This window comes from Acomys minous, assembly GCF_964271855.1.
Source record: "Acomys minous genome assembly, chromosome: 7".
Lineage (NCBI taxonomy): Eukaryota > Metazoa > Chordata > Mammalia > Rodentia > Muridae > Acomys > Acomys minous.
The window spans coordinates 42,600,220-42,624,137 of NC_140488.1; the positions used below are offsets into that span (position 1 = coordinate 42,600,220).

Genomic DNA, 23,918 nt, shown 5'->3' on the forward strand with positions numbered 1-23,918 from the left:
GAGGGTATGGCACCCCAGGATGTCTCTCCTCTCTCCTCCCCACCCCCACCCCCCACCCCCCACCCCACCCCGGCCACTCACTCCCACCCCAGAAGGAAGAGGGTTGGCTATCTGGTATTTTCCATGTTAGACTAGTGTCACCCAGCTAACGGATAGCTTTTTGATGGTGACCTCAGAGTACAAAACCATTTCAGCGACAGGCATGTAGATTTGGCCTTACTTCCCAGCACACATCTCAGAAGTAAGGAGTGCCCTATGGGGCTGAGAGTCCTGGTCCCACTTGGAATGCACGTACTTCTGAGATTTGACTAGCATTAGGCCATCGCATATACTGCCAGGGACAGAGCAGAGAAACAGCAGGAGTCTCCGGGATGCAGGAACATCAGACTCCTTTGGAAGCTCAGTAGGGCAAACAGTATTTTCAGAGCAAACTAAAGGGAAACGTTCTTTGGCAGTGTGAGACCCCTAGTGGCATCACCAAGTTAAAGCAGCCTCAAAGAGCCTTCGGTCCACCAGTGGAAAACAGACTGGACAGAACCAGGGAAGAGGTGACAAATCTGGGGCGTTTTTTTGTTTTTGTTTTTGTTTTTAATTTTTTTCTCCTTTATTAGTTTATTCTTGTTACATCTCAATGGTTATCTCATCCCTTGTATCCTCCCATTCTTCCCTCCCTCCCATTTGATAGGCAGATTTGGGCTCAGGGGTCCCGCTCAAACTAAGGCACCAGCCAAGGACAATACAGGCGGTAAACCTTAAACCCCTACCCAGATCTAGCCAATGGACAGAACACTCTCCACAGTAGAGTGGAGAGTGGGATATTACTTTCTCACATACTCTGGTGCCTCACCTTTGACCACGTCCCCTGGAGGGGGAGACCTGGTGGCACTCAGAGGAAGGACAGCAGGTTACCAAGAAGAGACTTGATACCCTATGAACATATACAGGGGGAGGTAATCCCCCTCAGGAACAGTCATAGGGGAGGTGACAAATCTGAATAATGAGGCAGCTGAGCCCAAGGTATGGCAAGAGAGCCAGCTAGTGATCTCAAGGCCCTATGTGGCCTCAGGCCATCTCCAAAGGGATAGAAAGGGAGCTTTGCTGCCTGTGGTGCAGTAGGAAAGGGGTGGTCTTCCAGAAATTTCCAGCAACCTGGACAGGCAAGGCCCTGGTGGCTGAGTACAGAAGAAAATCGTCCAGTTCTGGAGGCTTTCAGGATGCCACAGAAAGCACAGCGACTGTCTTCAGGACCCCAGAGAAGACACAGGAACTGTCCTTTCCTTCCGTCTACAGCAGAGGTCACCACAACTTCATCTTCCTTTGCAGTCTGTCTCTACTAGGTCAGTGCTAGCTCCCTTTTGGCCACAGTGATGACACTTTCATCTGCCTTTCTTGAATCCCATAATCCCCTAGTCTGTGAACTTATCACCCTCTCAGTAGTTTCTCTAGTTCCAAGACCATGAACACAATGAGCAAGAATGCAAAATCTCTCCCTTGAGAGAATGGAGTACCTCCTTTTCTCCTACTCTGAGGTACACGCTGATGCAGGGGAATGCAGAAGCACAAGAAAGACAGCGTGCTGGTGCCATGCAAACCCCAAGACACCACCAAGAACCCAAAACCTAGGTCCTACGGCAGGCAGTCAGCAATACCATGCTCACCCACAAGGGATGGTTCTGAACAGCCCCCAGATTCACGCTCACTTCCCCCATGCCAGGGGACTGACATTGGGTATGCTGTAGATACTCAGGCAAACGGTACCCCAACATCCTGGTAGGCACCCAAGAAGGTGTGACTCCTCCCAAACAGAGAGGTGGGAGAAGAAGGTTTGGGGATGCCAGAGGCATCTGGTTTGCTGGCCTTACCTCCTTTTCTAAGCAGGTAGATGGGGACCACGTAGAGCATAATATGCTGGATGTAGTAAATCTCCAGTTCAAAGGGGAGCTGTGGGGATAAGATGGAGAGGCATTTCAGAACAATCGGCGCATCAGACTCTGCTGAGAACCCCGACACCCTTAGTCTGCAGGAGCCACAAGGTGGCAACTCCTACATTTCACCCATTCATCTCCCTTCACAATTCAAGGAGGAAAAAAAAAAAAGAACAAAACTCACAGTCTTCCTCATCTCAACTGACACCTTCCAAGCTGTATTTTACAGACAGTATCTGGAAAGCACTCGACTGGAAAAGGTGTTTTAAAATAGAACGGACGTTACATATAGCTGGTGCACTCAGAGATTGACCAGGCATACCACTGGTGAATGATGGTTTAGGCAGTGGTTTATGCCGACAGGAAAGCTACTTTAACATGGTTTATCCACAGCTTTCTCAAGTGTTTCCTTAAGAAAAAAATATTTTTTAAATCACTAAAAGTAATAGTACTGTACAAAACACATTTGAAGAAGCAACCGTATAGTTCCATCGCTGGCAAGCAGATAGCAGAGAACATAAAAGTTTATTCCTCATTCGACAAGAACATTCCAAGGAATATGTAAATTCATATTCCATATGAGAAAAAAAAAAGGAATCCTAGGTCTGGTCAAATCCAGATCCAAGAATAATGAGTTTTCCTATGGGGTACTTGGGAGTCAGTTGAGGGTTTACCTACTTTAGAGTAAACTTCCTCCCTTGCCCTCCCGACACCCAGGGTCTCCCTCAAAACTAAAGTGCTTAGAGGATGGGTAAGAATACGATAAAGATATGCTGTATGAAATCCTCAAAGAATTACGTTTTTAAATGACCAAACCCAAACCAAACCAAACCTCAGCACTAGACTAACTCTTTAGGAATTTTGCCAGGTGGTTCATCTAAGGCAAATTCTCAAGCCCTAGTATACGTGTGTGTGTGTGTGTGTGTGTGTGTGTGTGTGTGTGTGTGTGTGTGTTAATCATGGACCCCCAAGACAAGCCCAGGATACAAGACCTCCAGGGAAGGTGTCAGCTGCTTCCCTGTTCCCTTCAGTGCAAGCACAGAATCAAGACTGTTTGCTAATGAGAAGAAACAGTTATGGGTGCCCAAAGCACAGGAGCCCATGGTTGCCTTGTGCCAAGAACTGAAACCAAGAGCTGGCAATGCTCCCAGAATGATAGCTGGGCCAACTGTGGGCCCTGGACACAAACAATGGCTCTGACTCTTGACTACAGAATTCTACACTGAAGGAAAATTTCCCAGGGGCCAAGATGATGCACAGCTACTGCCTTATGTTCACAGAGGAATGTCTAAACTCAGAAAGAGAGATAAGGCTCCAACTACTCTGTAGAATATGCTACAGCTGGCCATGCCATCTGTCACACAGCATCATTAGCAGAAGGCTGGTATGGCAGCCTTAGAGGCTCCAATGTGAACTTAATTGATATGGTTAGGGATGACTATCATGGTTTTAACTGGGGTTTCGCTTTATGCTTTTCAAATCTTTGTATACCATGATCTATTCAATTTCTCACTTGTGACAGATGTGGAACCCATGGCACAGAGGCCATAAAAGGGTTAACTGAGTTATTTCAAAGAGGTCACCCAAAACTAGGCAAGAAGAAAAGTATCCCAGAAGGTTCAGCTCTTTAGGTACAGTCACAACACTGGCCCATGCCTTTAATCTCAGCATTTAGAAGGCAGAGGCAGGTGGATCTCTGAGTTCGAGGCCAACCTGCTCTACAGAAAGAGTTCTAGGAGAGCCAAGGCTACATAGAAAAACCCTGTCTCAAAAAACAAAACAAAATAATCAACAAACAAAAAAGTCTTTGAGGCCAGACTGCCATCCTAATAGCATAGAGCGCAGAACCAGATAAAGGCTATGTGTTCAGCAGTCCCTGTGAATCTCCGTGTAGTTGTGCTGTATCTAGTAGCCATGTGCACATACCTCCTGTGGAGCAGCCTAAAAAGCAGAGTATCCACCTGCGTGTCTTCAAGCCTCTTATATCTGTGTTCTAGATTTGACTCTGCTACTCAACACACTGTCTTTGGGCAAGTTACCTAACCTTTCCACCCAAATTCCTATTTCAATAAAATGGAAATAACTATGGTGTTCTAAGATGGTGCTATTTTTCTTAAGACTTATATAGTGTTTCTTGTGAGTCAGGAACTATGATTTTTAAAAACACTTTGAAAACTATTAACTATACTTCAACGATCTCCATTTTATACATGAGAAACCAGGGTCCGGAAAGGTTAGGTTGCTTGCAGCTCAGGACAGAGGCAAGATTCAAATGCATACAGTCTGATCGGAATTGATAATCTCAAGCAGCATACAGTCAGGTTCTCAGTATCTTTGGGGGACTGGTTTCAAGAGCCCACTATCACATACCAAAATCTGAGGATGCTCAAATCCCTTGGTGAAAAGTACTATGGCCTTTGGTATAACCTATAAACATCTCCCTAGACATTTTAGGTATAGGGGGAGTTTCTATTCCATTTTTCACTTTTACTTTTACTATATTGTATGAGTGTTTGGCCTGCATGTATGTCTGTGTACCACAAGCATACCACAAAGTTCAGAAGAGGTCATATGATCTCCTGGAACTGGAGTAACAGGTTGTTGTGAACTGCCATGTGGGTTCTGGGAATTGAACCTGAGTCCTATAGAAGAGCAGTCAGTACTCTTAACCAGTTAACTATCTCTCCAGCCTCCTTTAGATATGAATTTGTTTACTTCTTTTATGTGTATGTCTCAGTGCACATGCGCAGTGCCACAGAAACCAGGAGGGCACTGGATCCCCTGGAAATAGAGTTAAAAGTGGCTGTGAGCTGCCCAATGTGGATCCTGGGAATTGAACCCAGGTCCTCTGCAAGAGCAACGCATGCTCTTAGCTACTGGGCCATCCTTCTAGTACCTACCTAGACATTTTCAACCAGGCCTGGCCATGTGCCTCTTACGACAACTATGAATGCAGGCCACACATGTATAAATCACAATGTCATGTCACAGCATCAAAAGGTGAGATACTACTGTTAAGTTGTATATAGATGACTTATAGTCCCTAATATAAAGGTAAATGCTTTAAAAATAGTTCCCATATTGCATTGTACAAGGAACAATAGTAACAGCAAAAGTCTGTACAGGTTCAGGACAGACTAATATTTTCATTACATGCCATCCAGTTGATGAATCTGTAGATGCAGAATCTGTGGTGGACAGACCTGTGGCTGAAGAACTCCACTCTTCCCTGCTCACTACCCCTCCAAAAGTCTGGTATGCAGAAGATGTTGATGCAGAAGGCATCAACCAGAGTGGTAATAGTGGTAGCAAATATGGGTGCAGGAATGAGACTAGAAAATATCCCTACTTGTTCCCCTCCACATGGTTATGTGGTCTATGCCCAAATGAACGCCAACTTCACAGCCTGCTCCACCCACTGTCACCCCAGCACACACATGGTAGTTAGGGTGTCTGATCTGGTTCTTTAATGGAGGATTCCTGAGCCTCTTGGGGCCAGACCTCAGCTGGAGTACCCAAGCCCCTGTTCCCACCTGTTTCCTTCCTGTGAGGGTTGCCTTGCTCCAGGAATTCCCTACAATGGAATGCCACAAAGAGAGCTGAATTAAGTACAGGTACCAAATCACCACATGGGCTAGGCAGGGGAAAGACATAAAGATGGAAGCGAGGGAGAATGGGAAAAGAAAGGAAGAACAGAGAGCTGTAAGACCACCATACTAGTAGCAGGGAAAAGGGATCAACAAAACAAAACAAAACGCACAGCGACAGCAACAAAGATAAAGGGAGCCAGAAGGCAGCTGGAGATCCAGCACTTAGCGCTTACTGCACACTATACTCACTAAGCACTGTGTGATCTATTAAGTAATTTCTTCTGCAGTATTATAACATTTAATTAGTGCAAATTTCCCACAAAGTGGTAATACATGAGGAAATGGTTAGACACACTTGACAGATAATAAAAATATATGTAATGGCTCCTTTTTCGCGGCAAGAATCCTGGGGCTACAGCCACAACCTTCTTACAAAGATGCGACTCAAGTCAAAAGCAATAAGGAAATCTTTTGAGCAAAACAGACCATTAGCTTTTTTTCTTATTTCCAAGCCAAGCTAAGTTTTACAATGAAAGGGAATTGGGTGGGGAAATTATCTGTTCCTTTGGAGTCGGTCTGGCCAAAACATTAGAAACATAGACCTGGTCCATAGCAAGGTCTGCAACCTGCTTCCTTCATCTCACAAACCTACTGGTTCCACCATCATATTCTGCTGTGGAGGCCAAGGCCATTGTAGCCTCCATCTTTGTTTACTGTAGTCACCAAAAGATGGCCAAGACACCCAGGCCACCTGAAAAAACCCTGAATTCCAACTTTCCCTCTGCCCATCACCTCATCGATCTGGGTTCTCATCTCTTTCCAGGTTTTGAACTCCTCTTCTTTTCTCTGGGTCCCCCCCGTCCATCACTAGTGCAATCTCTTAAATTCTCAAACTCTTCCCTGGACAATCCAATCCCTTCTTGTCTTAGCAGATACTTCAGTAGATCCATGAAGATCCTGCTGCCCTCAGAACCCTTCCAAATGGTGGTGTTTTCTTTCCCCTTCTGCCATATGCTATTCTCTGCTCTGGTGATTAGCTTTCCTTATGTAGCAGAACTACAAGTCAGGGGGAACGTGGGTCTAGACTGCAAGGGAGCTGGAGAAGGTGAGAAGAGATCAAAAGAAGGCAAGTGAGCCACAGGCGTGACTAGGTTATAAAATAGCTACAAACACACATGCTGGATGAAATTCTACAATGCGCAGAACTCATAACACCTTCGTTACGTGCTCCAAAATAACACCTTCTGCCCTCCACCTTGCAGAACCCAACCGATTTTAAGAAGCTGGAATAGATGGAAATATAGAAGCTATAACTAAGAGGTAGTGGCAATATAGAGATATAGCAGTTAGCTCTGGTAAAGCCTAAATGTATTTATAGAGTGAAAGGAGACAGAGAAGAGGAGACATCAAGAAGGTCAGAAGGCACTAGACAGAGGACAGGAAGCAAGCGGGAAGGCGTAGGGCCCACAAAGCATGGAGCATAGGGTTAGCCTTAGGCTACCTGGAGATAAGGAAGGGCAGGCTGCGATAAGAGTAACTGTGTGCAAGTGGAGTACATGTTGTGTGTTGGAGGAACTCATACCACACTTCAGGATACTGGGCATCACTAAGAGAGTTGTGTGTAAGACTGGCAAGATTGCTCTGCAGATCAAAATGCTTGCTGTCTACGCCTCATGACATGGCTTCAGTCTCCAGATGTCATGGTGGAAGAACAGAACCAATTCCTGAAAACTATCCTCTGACCTACACAGACAGACAGACAGACAGACAGACAGACAGACAGACAGACACACACACACACACACACACACACACACACACACACACACCTCGCTCCATACACACATACAGCAGGGACTGTACAAAACCTAATCTGTAGCCCTTTAAAGGAGAAAGGATACAGCCCTTAGGCACAACTGCTCTTGGCATTGTTCTTTTTGGTGACATTTGGCTTTGGTACAGTTTATCTTCATTAACTAATCACAGACTTTAACTGGCAGAGTTGGGCCATGAACTCCTTGGAATTAAATATTGCCTGTTACAGGAAGCACAAAAAGAAGCCCCACAGCTGGGAGCAGTGGTGCACGCCGTAAATCTCAGCAGAGGTAGGCAGATCTCTGTGAGTTCAAGGCCAGCCTGGTCTACAAAGCGAGTCCAAGGCACCCACGGCTACACAGAGAAACCCTGTCTCTGGGGATGGAGGGGAAGGAGGGGAAGAAGGGGAAGGAGCCCCACAACCTAGATAACCGTAAATAAAGAGTTAGTTAAGCAACTTTCACGGGACACTAAAACTAAGGAAGCACTCAAAAGATGCAGAATACGGACTATGCCATAGGGTGACTATGCAAAGCCGTAGCATGAAAGAAGAAAGGGGGTGATGGGTTCTTAGAATAAAACGAAACAAATCAATAAAAACTAAAGACATAGACTGGTCAAACCAATACTTAAAATCTAACCAGACCAAGAGTGAAGGAGTGGGGGAAAAGACAGAGAGAGAGAGAGAGAGACAGAGAGACAGAGAGACAGAGAGAGAGAGACAGAGAGACAGAGAGAGAGAGACAGAGACAGACAGAGACGGAGACAGACAGACAGACAGACAGACAGACGGAGACAGACAGAGAGACATGAGCACTGGAGATCTAATCTCAGTTCCTCATGCTTGCATAACAAGCAAGCACTCTCACCCAGAGAGCGATTTCCGAAGCCCTAGACATTGGTTTTTTGGTTTTGTTTTTGTTTTTAAAAATACATTATGTATGTTCTTGGGATAACTGGGCAATTTTTAATATAAGTTACTATTAAAATAGAATCACTGATGATTTTCTGCCATGTGGCAAGGCTATTGTGTGGATTTCTTAGTCTTAGGAACTGTAGGCTGAAACATCAAATAACCATAAATTTGTCTGTTATAGTCAGCAAGTTTGGAGACAGGATACACTTACAAAGTGAGTGTGGAGGAGTAGCAACAATTGCTCTAGCAGAGGGAGAGAGTAGTTGATGCTGTTACTATTCTGACTTTTCAATGGTTCAATTGTTTACTAAAAAATAGTGGGGATTCTTTTAAATTTAAATGACATTTGTCATCATGAGCCAATATTGCAAAATTGTGTGGTGGGGGAAAAAGAGAGATAAAATTCTTTTAGGAGAACAATTTTTCAACTGTTATAAAAAATATTAAATGGTCCCCTCCCTTCTAGAAATTTATTGTGACTTAGATATTGGCAAGAAATTTAATAGATTTATTTTTTATTTTATGTATTAATATTCTGCCTGCATCGTGGGTCACAATTCCTTTTGAGTTTGAACTTTAGCTATCCTACATATCAGATACTTACATTATGGTTCACAAGACTAACAAAATTACAATTTTGAGGCAGCACTGAAAATAATTTTATGGTTTGGGGTCACCACAACTGAAGAACTGTATTAAAGGATTGCAGCATTAGAAAGTTTGAGAACCACTGGACTAAAGGAATGTGCCACCACACCCAGCTTAAATATTGTGTGTGATTGTGTGTGCCTGTGGGGGGGGAAGGGAAGGGGAGAGGTGGAAGAAAAGAGGACTCTTTAGCCAAAACAATGCGTTAAGCTACTAATGATGACTAAAGTTCATATTTTCTATTCCTTTTACGGTTCTTTCCCTCAGTGTATCTAAACATGTTTAAAGAATTTTCAGACCCAGAGCATTAGAGCTCTTGCAAAGAACATTCAAGGCCTTGAGCATTGATCCTCAGCACAGAAAAAAATAAAAAATAAAAATTACACACACACACACACACACACACACACACACACACACACACACACACACACAGACCCCCAAGGTCCTGTGGTATCACTGTATCTGTCCTGGTGAATCTACTCATAGGAATCTTTTGAAGTGAGATGCCCACAACCCAAGTAGACACATTGTCATCTGCCTCATTCCTTTTTCCGATATGGTAAGAAGGTGGAATGAAGTCAGAGCAGACAGCAGTCTTTCCTCCAGCACTGCCTCTGACTTCTTTGTACTCTGAGTCTCAGCAAACACAAACACAGTTATGCTTGCCATAATGGCTGGCCCTAGTAAGCTCCTTAGTGTCAAAGGAGATATTTTGGGCCCATGAAGGATGCTACTTGATCTGGTGACACAGCAATTGTGCCAAGTATATTTCCTGGTGTGAAAGACATAGCTGCCCAGACCTGCCTATCTCATTTGGACAGGCTCACAGAACTGTGTGGAAATGTGGTTCTAGCTCTTTTAGCCATGCTTCATTTAGCTCTTTATTTTAACCTGTCCCTCAACCTCTGACTTTGGATCTGCTACCTGTCCTAGTGGGAAGTAACTAAATTCCACTCAAGGTAACTGTTACTGGTACCTAAAGTCACACCTAAAAGGAAGGGTGAAGCAAGAAGATGCCCCGATGGTATAATGATACTTACGGATAACGACAATAATAATCACAGCAGTAATAACAGTGTTCCTAGGGAATATACTCTAACAAAATCTATTGCATTTTTCTGACTCTTAATGATGAAGAGAATAGTCTTAATTAATTAATGATCTTAATGACATACATCCAAACTCTAGTGAATTGAACTATCTTCCCAAATTGCAAGTATTAACATCATAATCCCCAATACCGAGAGATAGAGCCTTTAAGGCAATCAAACAGGTAGGCTCTAATTATCATTAGGGCCTAATTCAACAGACTGGCCCCATCCTCTAGAGAGGAACAGACAGAAATGTAGAGAAAAACATGGAAGGCCATCAACAAATGAAAGAGAGGACCAAAGATGAAAATGATTCAGCTGACCCCTCGATCTTAGACCTGGGAGGAATACCTATTGAGCCAATGTATGGTACAGTCCTTACTACAGAAGTCCTAGCCCTGGCCAACTGTGGGGTCTATTCTTCATCTTCAACTTGACTAGACTTAGCATGACCTAGAAAGCATACCTCTAGAGCTGTGCTTCACGACCTTCCTAATGCTGCGAACTTTAATAAAGGTCCTCATGTTGCGAGGACCCTCAACTCTAAAATTATTTTTGCAGCTACTTCATAACTGTAATATTGTTGGAGTGGAGTCCCAGTTCTCACTTAGACTCTCAAATATATGTGTGTTCTGATGGCTGTGACCTACACAGGTTGAGAACCACTGCTCTAGACTAGGTGCTATCCCTCCCCCCTTTCTTTCTTTCTCTCTCTCTCTCTCTCTCTCTCTCTCTCTCTCTCTCTCTCTCTCTCTCTCTGTGCTTTCTAAGAAGTTTCACTGCAAAGAGAAGAACCTCCCTGAATGTTGATGATGTCACATGGGTTGTTGTTCTAGTCTGAATAAAAAAGGCAAAAAGGAGAACGAGAGCTGAGGACAGTGTTTACTGTCCTCTGCTTCCTGACTGGATGCAAGGTGACAGCTGCCCCATAGTCCTGCTGCCACTGCTAGAGCGACTCTCCCCATCATGGAAAACTTGAGGCAGAGACAGGGTTTCCCTGTTGTTGTTGTTGTTGTTGTTGCTATTGTTGTTGTTGTTGTTGTTGTAATGGCAAACTACTAGAAAGCAAATGGCTCTTTTAGATAGAACATAGAAAGGCACTGTCATCTATTTATGTGATGGAATGTCACACTGAAAAATGTAACTACAGTTATAGATGCTCCATCGTCGGACTAAGTTATGCTAACAAATACTTGTATATACCTAAAAAGTCCCAAAAGCCGGGCATGGTGGCGCACACTTTTAATCCCAGCACTGGGAAGGCAGAGGCAGGTGTATCTCTGTGGGTTCAAGGCCAGCCTGGTCTACAAAGTGAGTCCAGGACAGTGAGGGCTACACAGAGAAACCTTGTCTTGAAAAACAGAGGAGAAGGATGAAGAGGAGGAGGAGGAGGAGGAAGAGGAAGTGGAGGAGGACAAGGATGAGGATGGGGAGGAGGAGGAGGAGGAGGAGGAGGAGAAAGAAAGAAAGAAGGTCAGTCCCAGAATATGACATACACATGATACTTTCCACAAAGACCAATAAACAACTAAAACTAAATAACATCTTATTTACTAAGCTATAATTACATATTCATGTTTATAGACATATCTGAATATCTAAGAGACAAAACTATTTTTGAGAATTTTACCCATGCATATAATATATATTGATCAAACTCCTGGTACTCTAATTCTTTCTCTATGGCCTCCTTCCACTTTTCTCTCCCGAGTTCATGTGCTCGTTCTCTACTTCTCTGAAATCCACTGAGTACACTTGGTGCTGTCTGCACAGGCATGGATGTAGAACACTCTAGTGGAGTAGGGGTCCCCTGTGAGATCCAAATGCCCTGTCCTACCTGGCAACTATGATAGCAGCACTACCCATGGGAACAGACACAGAGGCTCTGAAATGCACCAGCTCCAGCTTTACCACTTTTGAAATGTTTCCGAGCTGTGCCTGCCACAGGTCAAATGTGAAGCAATCTCAAAAGTCAACCTTCTGAGGACACGAGAAGGGACATGAAGAGTGGAAGTCAAGCAAGGAAGTCACTGTTTGATTTTTCACTCAAGGAGAGGAAGTCGGTATTTGTTTTCCCCTGAGAACTGAAAGGAAAGTCTAACACCAGAGACAGTTCAAATGCCTCCAAGAGGAGCAGAGGGCAAGTGTAAGACTCTGTTTAGAGGCCAAGCGACCTGCCCTGCCCAAGGCTCGGCCTCATGCTTGGGTAGAGGTGGCAAGGGGCTTAAAGGGGCCTTTCCCACCACTCACCACACAAACATCTTTGTCTTCTGCCTCAGGCTGCAGATTCTCCCTAACCATTCAACTCCCGGAAAGTTAACACCTCATTAGCCCAGGCCATCCACCCTCCCCTCCCCCTGCTTCCACATTCTAGTGACTTCAAAGGACTTCACCATCAAGTGGCTTGAGATAAGGTCAGTCTACTAGCACTAAATCAAAGGCAAGGAAGGACCAAAGCCTTGACAGCCCTGTCAAAACAGCTCAAGGACACTCAATTTGCCCTCTATCCCACAGCTGCCAACCAGGCAAGCTGATTAGTCTTCCACTCTCTGGGCGGCACATTTCCAGGGGGTGGCGTGGGGACTTTTCTCAGGCAGGCCTCCAGGAAGTGGCAGACCTCCTGGTCTTGCTACCTTCAACATTTCCCATGACACATCCTATAACCCCTGCTGTCAGCTTCAGCCAAGTTCACCACTCTGTACATCAATGATAGTCAAATGTCCCATATTCCTTTGAGGCTGCAGGAGGTGACTAGGTCCTGACTATATCCTGGCATGATCAGACTCTGTTCATTTCTCTTTCTACGTCTCTTATACTCCTCTCTCTCTCTCTCTCTCATACTCTAGCTCCCCCATACCAAAAGGCTTCAAGGCTGCTGTTTCCAGATTCTCCATCAACAGTGATGGTTGTTAAATTTAGACTCTGAGTAGATCCTGGCTCACCCAACATAGAATGTATACAACTTATATCCATATCAGATTGGCACCAAAATAATCTTCTTTGGCTAGAACCCAGTGATTTTTATTTTCATAAGCCTCCCTAAGGATATTTGGGTATAGAAATGCTCAATGGACACTTAAGAGAAATAAAAGTTCCTCATCTCTGAATGGGAAATGTGAACTCTAGAGCATTATCACAAAGAAATGGAAGGCAGCTGCCAGGAAATGTATTTGTTAGAATAGCAATGTGACCTGCTCAAAACAACAAAAGTCAAAATTCCAACCATGACAATGAATAAGTGCTGCTATATAGCATCACTCTGCCAAGGACTGGCTGCAGAACCTTCTATATACAAACTAGTTCTTATGACAAGTCCTTAAGATGGGTTTGAAAATTTCACTTTATATACAAGGAAACTGAAAAGAGAAACGAACTGGGTAACTGGTCCAATGTTACTCATAGAAACAGTAAGTAAACTAGACAGTCTGACGGTAGATTTGGTGTTCTTAACCATACCACCTCGATGAAACCGTCTTTTGGAGCAAAGGAATACATTTTAACTTGATGTACAAAGGACATGATGGCTTTAACAACTGCTATTTATTCTCCCCACCCCCACCGCTACTCCCCAACCATATAAACTAAGATAGGGAATTATCTGCGAGTTGATCAGCACTGGAATCTACCTCCATGCCTCCCAGACCACAACATATTCACTTAGCAAATATGTATTGAGCATCTTCATTATGACAACCACTAACAGTAAAATACAAATGGTGTCTTGCTGTCATGAACTTTAAAACCTTCTATTCACCACACCCCAAAAGCTAACTTCTAGGATATAGACATTTGCTTTAAGTCATTGTTTCAGGGACTCAGGGACACTGCTATTGGTGTTTAACTTGCTGCATAATAGACTATATAGACTTCCTAATATCTCACTGAAAATGGCATAATACTGGACAAAATGTAGGCATTTGTTGACTGATATAAACCTATTTCAGAAGGGCATGGCTATAAAAAGAGATCGAAAAGGGTTAGAAAACAAAATCAACACACTCATTTTCAATCAATCAAATATTAGTTGTTAAAGAGATCTTCTATCAAAAAAGTCCAGCATAAACTATTGTTTGAATTATTTTTAAATCCTTGGCACTATTGGTAGATGAAAGAATAGCATAGTTATAGAGCACTTGTCTCGCATGCATGAGGCCAGGGGATGGATCCACAGTACCCCCCAAAATCTGAAACAAAAGGAATTTTCTAGCTCTTTTCACCAAGAGAAACCAGGACCCCCGTGAAATAATTCAGCTTTCCAGTTTTTCATATTGAGACCTGGGGAATGGACAAATATTTTTCAGAGAATCTAAGAGAAGTAACCTTCACAAGGCTGAGACCCCCCCCCAAAGAACTACCCTTCAGTATAGAGGTACACAAAAAACGCAAATCACCTCTTCATTTACACTGAGAAGGGAAACCTAGTCTCTCCCTCTCTCCCTCTCTTTATTTGTTTATTTGATTGTTGGTTTGTTTTGTTTTTTGAGACAGTGTTTCTCTGAGTAGCCTTGGCTATCCTGGAACTCACTCTGTAGACCAGGCTGGCCTCGAACTCACAGAGATCTGGCTGCCTTCCAGTGCTGTGATTAGAGGTGTGTACCACCACCACCCATCTTCCCAGGCTCATATTTTAATGCTGAGTTTGGTCAGTAGGAGTGAATGAGGCTGCTCAATTAACACCTTAAAAGCACAAGGAGCCTCACAATCTGAATATGCACTACGTGGGTAATCCAAACACTGTAGAGTGAGAGTTTCCTATGGTATGTCTCCAAATAATAGCTCTCACATGACTAGCAAGAACAAAGACAAGTGCTCTCTCGCTCCTGCAGGCCAGAAAAGGGCACCAGATCCAGATCTCCCTATACATGATTATGAGCCACCATGTGGTGGCTGAGAATTGAACTCAAGACCTCTGAGAGAACAGCCAGTGCTCTTCACCTCTGAGCCATCTCTCCAGTCTCTGACAAGTCCTCTCTTGAGAGACTCAACACCCCAACAATCCACACAAAGAAAGATCCTATAGAAAATAAGACACAGTAAAACAACAACGCTATTTAAATACAAAACCTACACACAAACAAACAAGCTAAAGATCACATCAGGACCAGACATGATAGACTTATATACCACTTGATGTTCTAACATTTAAATGTAGTAATTGAAATAAAAACTCAATAGGTGAACTGCTAAGTAGATACAAGTAAAGAAAGAGGAGCTGGACTATAAATGCTGGACTATGATCTAAAATGCAGTATAGCAAGGCAAAGAAGTGAAAGATATGACAGACTAAGAGCTGGAAAAACAAGAATGAATAGTGGTACCTCAAAATATCGTTCCAGAAGAGAATGGCCAGACTTAAAGGTATTACAGCCTAGACTGCTCAGAAACAGTGTAAAAGACACGTACACAGAGACGTAAACAGCTCAGAGGAGCCAAGAGTAGATTATGGTAATCTCGTGTGTGCCATAGCCTGAGTTTCAAGGGGCTGGGGGAGGGAGGAGAAAAGGAGAAATGGGGGAAGGAGAAACAGGAAAGAGAAAACTCAATAGAATGTCAAAAATTGAACATCAAACCATATCATAGTAAAACTGCAGAACATCCAACACTGAGAATTTCTTGAAAGGGACCCAAAAGAGCCAGTGCACAGAGGTGCATGCCTATGATTCAAAGTGTAAAAACCACAAAATAGGAAACTTATAATTTAATTATAAGAGGGAAATATGAACCTAGAAAAAATGAAGCAATGAAAAAGACTTCAAGACAGCTGAGCCATGTTGGTGCATGCCTTTAATCCTAGCCCTTGGAAGGCAGAGGCAGGTGGATTCCTGAGTTAGAGGCCAGCCTGGCCTACAGAACAAGTTCCAGGACAGCCAGAGACACACAAAGCAGCCCTGTCTCAGAAAACAAAACAAAACGAAATGAAAAGAAAAGAAAAAGAAAAACAGAAAAAAAAAAGACTTCAAGAATATATAAATACATGCATATACAAAAAGCAGCTAAGAGTTTGCCATCAGCAAACCATCACCAAAGAAGATTCTAAGCACTATACTTTAAGTAAGCCTAAAGTTATGCCAGAAAGAAGGTCTTAGATTCAGTAAGACGTGTCAAATGTATTAGTTTTTCATGACTAACTACATTCCTAGGGCTGAGCTACTTAATATAGAAAAATTTAGGCACCTTATTTAGTGTTGACCTTCTTGCTCCAGAGTCACAAGAAAACCGATTTGCCTGGGGAGAGCCAGGGCACTGAAAGGGGTGTTCTTTGTCTTTGTTCTTCTTATAAAGCCATCAAAATTCAACACGGGCACAATAGCGCCAATTATTTATTTTCCAAGGGCTCTATACCTACAACATCATAGCCAGATAAAATTTCCACTATCCCAATGTATCACAAAGATTAAGGTTCAGTACCTAAAGCCTTGGTTCAGGAAAGGAAGCTTTCCAAACCATATCTGAATCACAGTAATGAGTAAAAACAGGAAAAAATCCATGGGTTAATTAAATGAACACTGATTATATAAAACACTGCAATGCTTTTTGAAAAAAAGGCTAAAAAGAAAAAGCTAAAACTTTACAAAATAAAACTATTTGCCAAAACAAACATCTAAGTTGAGGGTGGTTAATTAAGTATCCTGGGGTCTACATGTAAATAAGTAAGATTACATTCCTACTTAATATACACTGCTAGGGACATATCCAAAAGAGACAAAAATCAAAACCAAAACCTCAAAAAAAAAAGTCTATCCCCAAAAGTTTACAATAAGATGGAAGCCAGGCATGGTAGTACATGCCTTTAATCCCAGCACTCAGGGAGGCAGAGGCAGTCAAATCACAAACAAACAAACAAACAAATAAAACCAAACACCTCCAAAAGGTTACCATAGTTACAGCTGCATTCTTTCCAATAGCCTAATGTAGAAGTAATGAAGATGCCCTACAACTGGTGAATGAAAAGACAGGGTATATTCACACACATATATTGAATTCATATATATCAATATAATTGAATGTTATTAATAAGTAAAAAGGATGAACCTTGAGAAGTACATGCTGAGTGAAAGAAGGACAGAACAAAAGGGCAAATACTACATGGCTACATTTGTGCACAGTTCACCGAACAGGCAGACCTACAAAGGCAGAAAATAGACTAATTGTTGCTTAAGCTTGTAAGAGACTCTAGAGCACTATGGAAACACTAGCTAAAGGAAATAGGTTTCTTTAAGGTTGATGCAAATGTCCCAAGATGTATTGTGGTTTGCCTGTTCAAATGAAAATAAGGGGATAGATTTTGCTGTGTGAATTTTATCTCAATAAAGCAGTTACTTAGAAAGTGTTATAAAGGACTGGCAAGATGGTCCAGCAGGTGAAGGTATAAAGGCCTGAGATTAATCCCCCAAATCTTCATGGTGGAAGGACAGCACTGACTCCCACAAGTGGTCCTCTGACCTCCACTTGCACATCAATGCATGTACATGTACACGCACATACACACATCCCAAATACGTCAGTTTATTTAAAGAGCCTATGCCCATGAAATAAGGGGGGAAAAGACACAGCTACAAAGGAAACAAAAAGAAAATAAATCCTAACATGTGGCTCATAACCTAAACTAAAATGTAGTAGTCCATGTGTGACACAGCAGTCACATCAGCTTCTTAAGGTGTAGTGGACCACGCGTTTAATCCCAGAACTTGGGAGGCAGAGGCAGGCAGATCTCTGAGTTCAAGGCCAGCCTGGTCTACAGAGTAGGTTCCAGGACAGTCAGGGCTATACAAACCTTGTCTTGAAAAATCAAAACATAATCCTTTATTTTTATTTCTATGTTGGGGAAAAGGTGTTTAAATACAAGTGCAGGGTCCCCTTGATGGTGAGGCCTGGTGGCACTCAGAGGAAGGATAACAGGTCACCAAGAAGAGACTCTATACCCTATGAGCATATACAGGGGCAGGAGGTCCCCCTCAGTCACAGTCATAGGGGAGGGGAGTAGGGGGGAAGCAGGAGGGAGGGAGGAATGGGAGGATACAAGGGATGGGATAACAATTGAGATGTAGTATGTATAAATTAATAAAAAAAATACAAGTGCAGGTGCCCTTGGAGGCCAGAAGATGGCATCAGAACCCCTGCAGCTGGAATTATAGGTGTTTATGAGCAGTCTAATATGAGCAATAAGCATTCTTAACCTTAGATCCATATCCAGTATGAGAGAGAGAGAGAGAGAGAGAGAGAGAGAGAGAGAGAGAGAGAGACAGAAAGAGACACACACAGAGACACACAGAGAGACAGAGACACAGGGAGTGAGACAGAGACACAGAGACCGAGGGAGACCATGATGTTTATACTCCTAGACTAAAGCTGCTGATACATTGGTCAATGGAACAGTAGGCAATGGGAGTTGCAGAGGCTCATAAATGATCAAAGTGATGAGTGGTACTTAAATGGTTAGCCCTGGGCTCAAGAGATGACTCAGGGGCTAAAAGCACATATTGTGCAAGCATGAGGACATGAGTTCAGACCCCAAGCATCTACACAAAAAGACTGGGCATGGCTGCACATGCCTGTACCACCAAGTATTGGAAGACACAAATAGATTGACTCCTGTAGCTCCACAGCTAACCCGACTGAAAAAGTGAAGTTCTGGTACAGGGAGAGAACCTGTCTCAAGGAAATAGGCAGAGAGATGATAAAGATGTCTGGCCTCCACATACGTATACACTGAGGTGCACACCCACACACTCATGTGCATACACTACATACACATACAACATACACACACCACCACCACCACCACTACTTTTTTTAAAGCTCGGCCCCAAATGTCACATCTATCTTACCCTCCTCCGATGCCTAGAGAACATCACAGAAGAAAAGGCAGGGAGAGTGTGGGAACTGGAGGAGGGTGGCATGGTAGAAAACACTGTCTTCTGGGCATGACATGGCCATTGTAGTTTTATGAGCAGGCTCTTTTGTGTGTGTTCGCATATGGAGCTAGTATGGTCCACGTCCTACCTACCTACCGTCTTCATTTACAGAGCTTATATATTATGGTTTGGATATAAAATGTACTCTAAAAGCTCACGAGTTGAACACTTTGGTCCCCAGCAGGTAGGTTCAAATTATTGAGAAGTGACCAGGTCCAGAAGGCTCCGTTATAATGAATGGATTCGTCTACTATGGATTCATAACAGATAAGGCAATTCTGGGACGTGAGGATTAGTTAGAAGACATGGTCACTGGGTATACACCCTGGAGAGATATCCTGATACCAGCCTCTTTTCCTTTTTTCCTCCCTCCGATCTTTTGTTTCCTGGTCATCACAAATGGCTCTGCTCTACCATGCCTCTCTGCCACAGTACCCTCTCCTATCACAAGTTCAGAAAGCAATGGATCGAGTGAAGCACACGCCAAAAACCATGAAACATACTAAATCTTTTCTCCTTTTAAACTGCTTCTCTTGGGTATTTGTCATACCAACAGAAGAGTAAAATACCATAGTAAAGACTATATATAACCTAGGACCTCTTAGAAGCTACCACATTTTAACATGGCATCCTCCCTCCAGTTAGTAGATGATTCCTCAAATCAGTGGAGACTCACAGCTCTTACATTCTAAAGGAAAAACAGTAATTCTATTGCCAATGAGTTTTCTCAATGGCAGCATCCATGAAGGTTTGAATCAAGGGTAGAAAGGGAGCCTGGCTTCATTAAATCTCTGGCTAACTTGTTCTGTAAGGGTCTAGTCTTCAGCCTGGAAACAATACAGGGTACATCCCTTCCACCTAGCTATGGATAGATAACTTCTGTCATGGTTACAGGTGACTTATATCCTAGTTTAGAGACTTAGAAATGGCAGGTGCATACAGTGAATGTGTCACAGGGCACGGATGGGAGTCACACGATTGTTTCAATACAAAGTAAACACCTTAACAAGTTGACCCTCTTTCAAATTAAGCATATCTTGAATTACCCCTCCATGGGAAAGCTTACATCCTCCACCCCAACATGCATAAAAAGCCATCTTTGTGGAGTTCTATACTCCTGAGATTTGTTTTTACTGTAGGTCTCAGCAAAATGGATGTGGCGATCAGTAGTTTCTATGCACTTGGAAGCTTCCGTCTCGGCCAAGACAAAGCAACAGTTAAGTAAATGGTCAGCTTATGTGAAGAGCCATTAATATCAGGCAGAGCGGAGAGCTGGGAGTACACATGGTTAGGTTTTCATCCAATTCTGAGACATTTCTTTGATAGAAGAAATAAGGATACTGCTTGGTGAATTCTCAACCCCCAGGACTCTGGTTTTTTAAGATGGTTTATTTATTTATTTTTGAGACAGAGTTTCTCTGTGTAGCCTGGGCTGTTCTGGACTCGCTTTGTAGACCAGGCTGGCCTCGAACTCACAGCGACCTGCCTGCCTCTGCCTCCCGAGTGCTGGGATTAAAGGCGTGCGCCATCACGCGTTTGTATGTGTTTTTGGTGTGTTACTGCATCTATGTCTATGTGAGGGTTCCAAATCCCCCAGAACTGGAGATATAGACAGTTGTGAGCTGCCATGTGGGTGCTGGGAAAGAAACCTAGGTCCTCTGGAAGAGCAGCTAGTGCTCTTAAGCACTGAGCCATCTCTCCAGCCCCAGCCCTCTGTTCTTATGAGATGCCTCTAGAAGGTAGCCTATAGGCAGGTTAAAAGCACAGAATGTAATATCTAGATGTTACATTCAATCTCTGTCCAATAATCAAAGAGGCCGCCATCTTAGAAAACTAATTTCCTGGTCCAGATGTACATAGTGAGCTTCTCTGAGCCCCCCGCTTGCCATTTTAAGCCAGCATAATTTACAATTCCCAGAAATGCTTGAGAAGCAGTGTACACACTTCTGGTGCCAAGCCTGGCCGGGTTTACAGATTTTCATTTAGCAGGTGTCTGTTGCTAAATCAGTAGCAGCTGCTAATTGCTTTTTCTCCCTCAGACCCTCAGACAGAATGAAACATCTGCTGTTCTCACTTTGGGTTAAAATCAGATACCTTATCATTTCTCCTTTGGGCTTCATTTTTATTAAAAAAAGCTCTGAGCTGATGCCTAGAGCAGGCCATCTCAGTGCAAGGGGGATTTCCAAGGACAATACAGCAAAGTGAATCTGTCAGAAATCTCCATGCCAGAAATCGGGGTGGCTCGAGGAGGACACTTTATGTCCATGGCCATAGAGAGAGCCAGTGCCCTTTCCTTCTCTAAATAGCTCCCAGGATTGGCAGCCCCCATACCTATATGCTCCTCTCTCCTCCAGGAGAAGAGAGGGTTTTTTCTTTTTTACATATACATTCATATTGTTACACATATATACAATAAACTACCTACAGCAAGAAGAACCACGACACAATCAGCAATTATATAAATGTTACATTCATAGTGACTTGGGTATTTGTATTTGGCAGCCTTGAAGAAAACATCTTTCCTATCTTGGTGCACCTAAAGTTCTGAATGTAAATCAATATCTATCATATCTCGTCATCATCAACTTAGAACATCTTTCTAGACCTAAAAACATCTTAACCCCTAAACAATTAAGCTTAATTGTAAAACTAAACTACCTGGTCTTCAACCCCACCAGAGACTTGAGAAGGAATAAAATTAATTAACCTGAGTAGACAGGAAGTGCAGGTTAGCAGCTTTGAGAGAAGTTTTCAATATCTACATCATACTGCCGTGGTGAACAGGAACCCTAGGGAGCCAGGGAACCACAAACAGCAGACAAGAATGATAAGGATCCTGTTATTTCTATATCTACTTCCCAATTTATACCAGTGCTCTCTGCTAGTTTGTTTTTTTTAGGGGGGAGTCACTTTATAAATATTTGTATTATTGTTTTCAGAAAGAATCCTTTTGCTCTGCTCTACATATGACTGTTGGTTATAAATCAAAATCATTCTCAAAGGCACCTTAATGGCATCTCAAGTGTTTTATATTGCTAATAACCTTGGTTCAATAATCTTTATTGAACATTTACTACTGTGTGTGAAGCTTGCAATATATAACTTATATCCTTGCCTTGCTGAACAATTAACAGTAATAAGATTTTCATCATTTTACAATATGAGAATGGCTATGATGAAACTGAGGGAACGGTCCAACTTGAGACCCATCCCATAGGACAGAGCCAACCCCTGACACTATTAATGATACTCTGCTATACTTTCAGACAGGAGCCTAGCATAACTTGTCCTCTGAGAGGCTTCATCCAGTAGCTGATGGAAACAGATGCAGTGACCCACAGCCAAACATTAGGCAGCACGTGGGGAATGCTGTGGAAGAGTGGGAGGAAGGACTGAAGGATTCAGAAGTCAAGCACACTACAAGAAAACCTACAGAATCAACTAACCTAGGCCCATGGGGACTCACAGAGACTGAACCACCTACAAAAGAGTTTGCATGCGATGGAACTAGCCCCCATAACAACTGGGGCAGGGGCTGTCTGTGCCTCTGTTGCCTGTCTTTGGATTCCTTTCTCCTAACTGGGCTTCCTTGTCTGGCCTCAATAGAAGCAGAAGATGTGCCTAGTCCTACTACAACTTGATATGCCAAGGTAGTTTGATATCCAAAGGAGCTCTCCCCCACCCTTATCTGAGGAGAAAAGAAGGGGGAATGGGAAGAAGGGAGGAGAGAGGGAGGAGCTGGGAGGAGAGAAGGAGGGGGAGTTCTGATCAGGCTGTAAAATAAATAAATAAATAAATAATGAAAAAACTAAGAAGAAAGCCCAGAACAGGAACCTGGATTGACTGAAAGCATGTGTTCTGCTGAATAGACATTTGATGATATTAAGAAATTATTATTATAAGTATGATTATGGCATTGTAATGTGTGCATCCTTATATTTTAGAGATATTTGACAAAATAATTTCAGTTCAAGCCGGGCGTGGTAGCACACGCCTTTAATCCCAGCACTTGGGAGGCAGAGGCAGGTGGATCGCTGTGAGTTCGAGGCCAGCCTGGTCTACAAAGCAAGTCCAGGACAGCCAAGGCTCCACAAAGAAACCCTGTCTCAAAAAACAAACAATAATAATAATAATTTCAGTTCAAATTGCATAATTTTTTCAAAATATTCAGGGATAGATATTTATGTTGGTTAAAGGTAGACTTGAGGGAGACTGAAGTATACTAATGAAACAAAACATGAGCCAAGAGTTGACAGTAGTCAGAATCAGGTGACAGATGCACAAGAATACAGCCTTTCCCCTTTTACAAATACTTTTAATTTTCTATAGTGTAAATCTTCCAACATAAGGTGATGATAAAGAAGTGTTAAATATCCAATTGGATCACTACATATCATATCTGTGTGTTAAAAGATCAGTGTACCTCAGAAACATATATAATTATGTGACAATAGAAAAGAATTTCTTTCTTTCTTTTCTTTCTTTCTTTTTTTTTTTCAGTATCTCTCTATACAAACCTAGCTGTACTGGAACTCACTCTATAGACCGGGCTGGCCTCAAACTCACAGAGATCTATCTATCTGCCTCTTCCTCCCCAGTGCTGGAATTAAAAGCATGGAACACCACACCTGGCTGAAAATTTGTAAATATTTGAGATGTAAATGCTCTTTACACCAATTTGACCATTACATATCACTAGGGCACAAATCAAATTACACTGTACCCCATACATTCATACAATTAAAATACTAACTAGTAAAAAACTACAGATAGACAATACTACATACACAGATCAATGTTTTTAATCTGTCTAGCTTTCTAGGGCCTCCTGACTTCACACATTTCTCTGCCCAAAACTTCTTCCTTGAGTCAGCTTCTTGGACTTTACTCACCCTGCCAGGAAGTCTTTTTCACTGATGCCCAAGCAGCACTAGGATTGGGAAGGGACTTCTCTCCTGTTTGACTTTCTAAGGCCTTGGTTTGTACTCAAGCCTCAAGTCACTTGGCTCTAAGTC

The 23,918-nt window shown here is 42.8% G+C and overlaps 1 protein-coding gene across 12 annotated transcripts in view; it reads right to left on the reverse strand.

Moving 5' to 3' along the window:
* TMEM164 (transmembrane protein 164) overlaps positions 1-23,918 on the reverse strand; it is a 161,798-nt gene that overhangs the window by 34,624 nt on the left and 103,256 nt on the right. For all 12 annotated transcript variants that reach the window (XR_014780801.1, XM_084790918.1, XM_084790917.1 and 9 more), the window contains one exon: positions 1,863-1,941. Coding sequence is in view for 11 of the 12 variants with exons in the window: in XM_084790918.1 (XP_084647044.1) it covers positions 1,863-1,941 (79 nt within the window). In the remaining variant the exon portion in view is untranslated. The remainder of the gene's footprint in view (positions 1-1,862; positions 1,942-23,918) is intronic.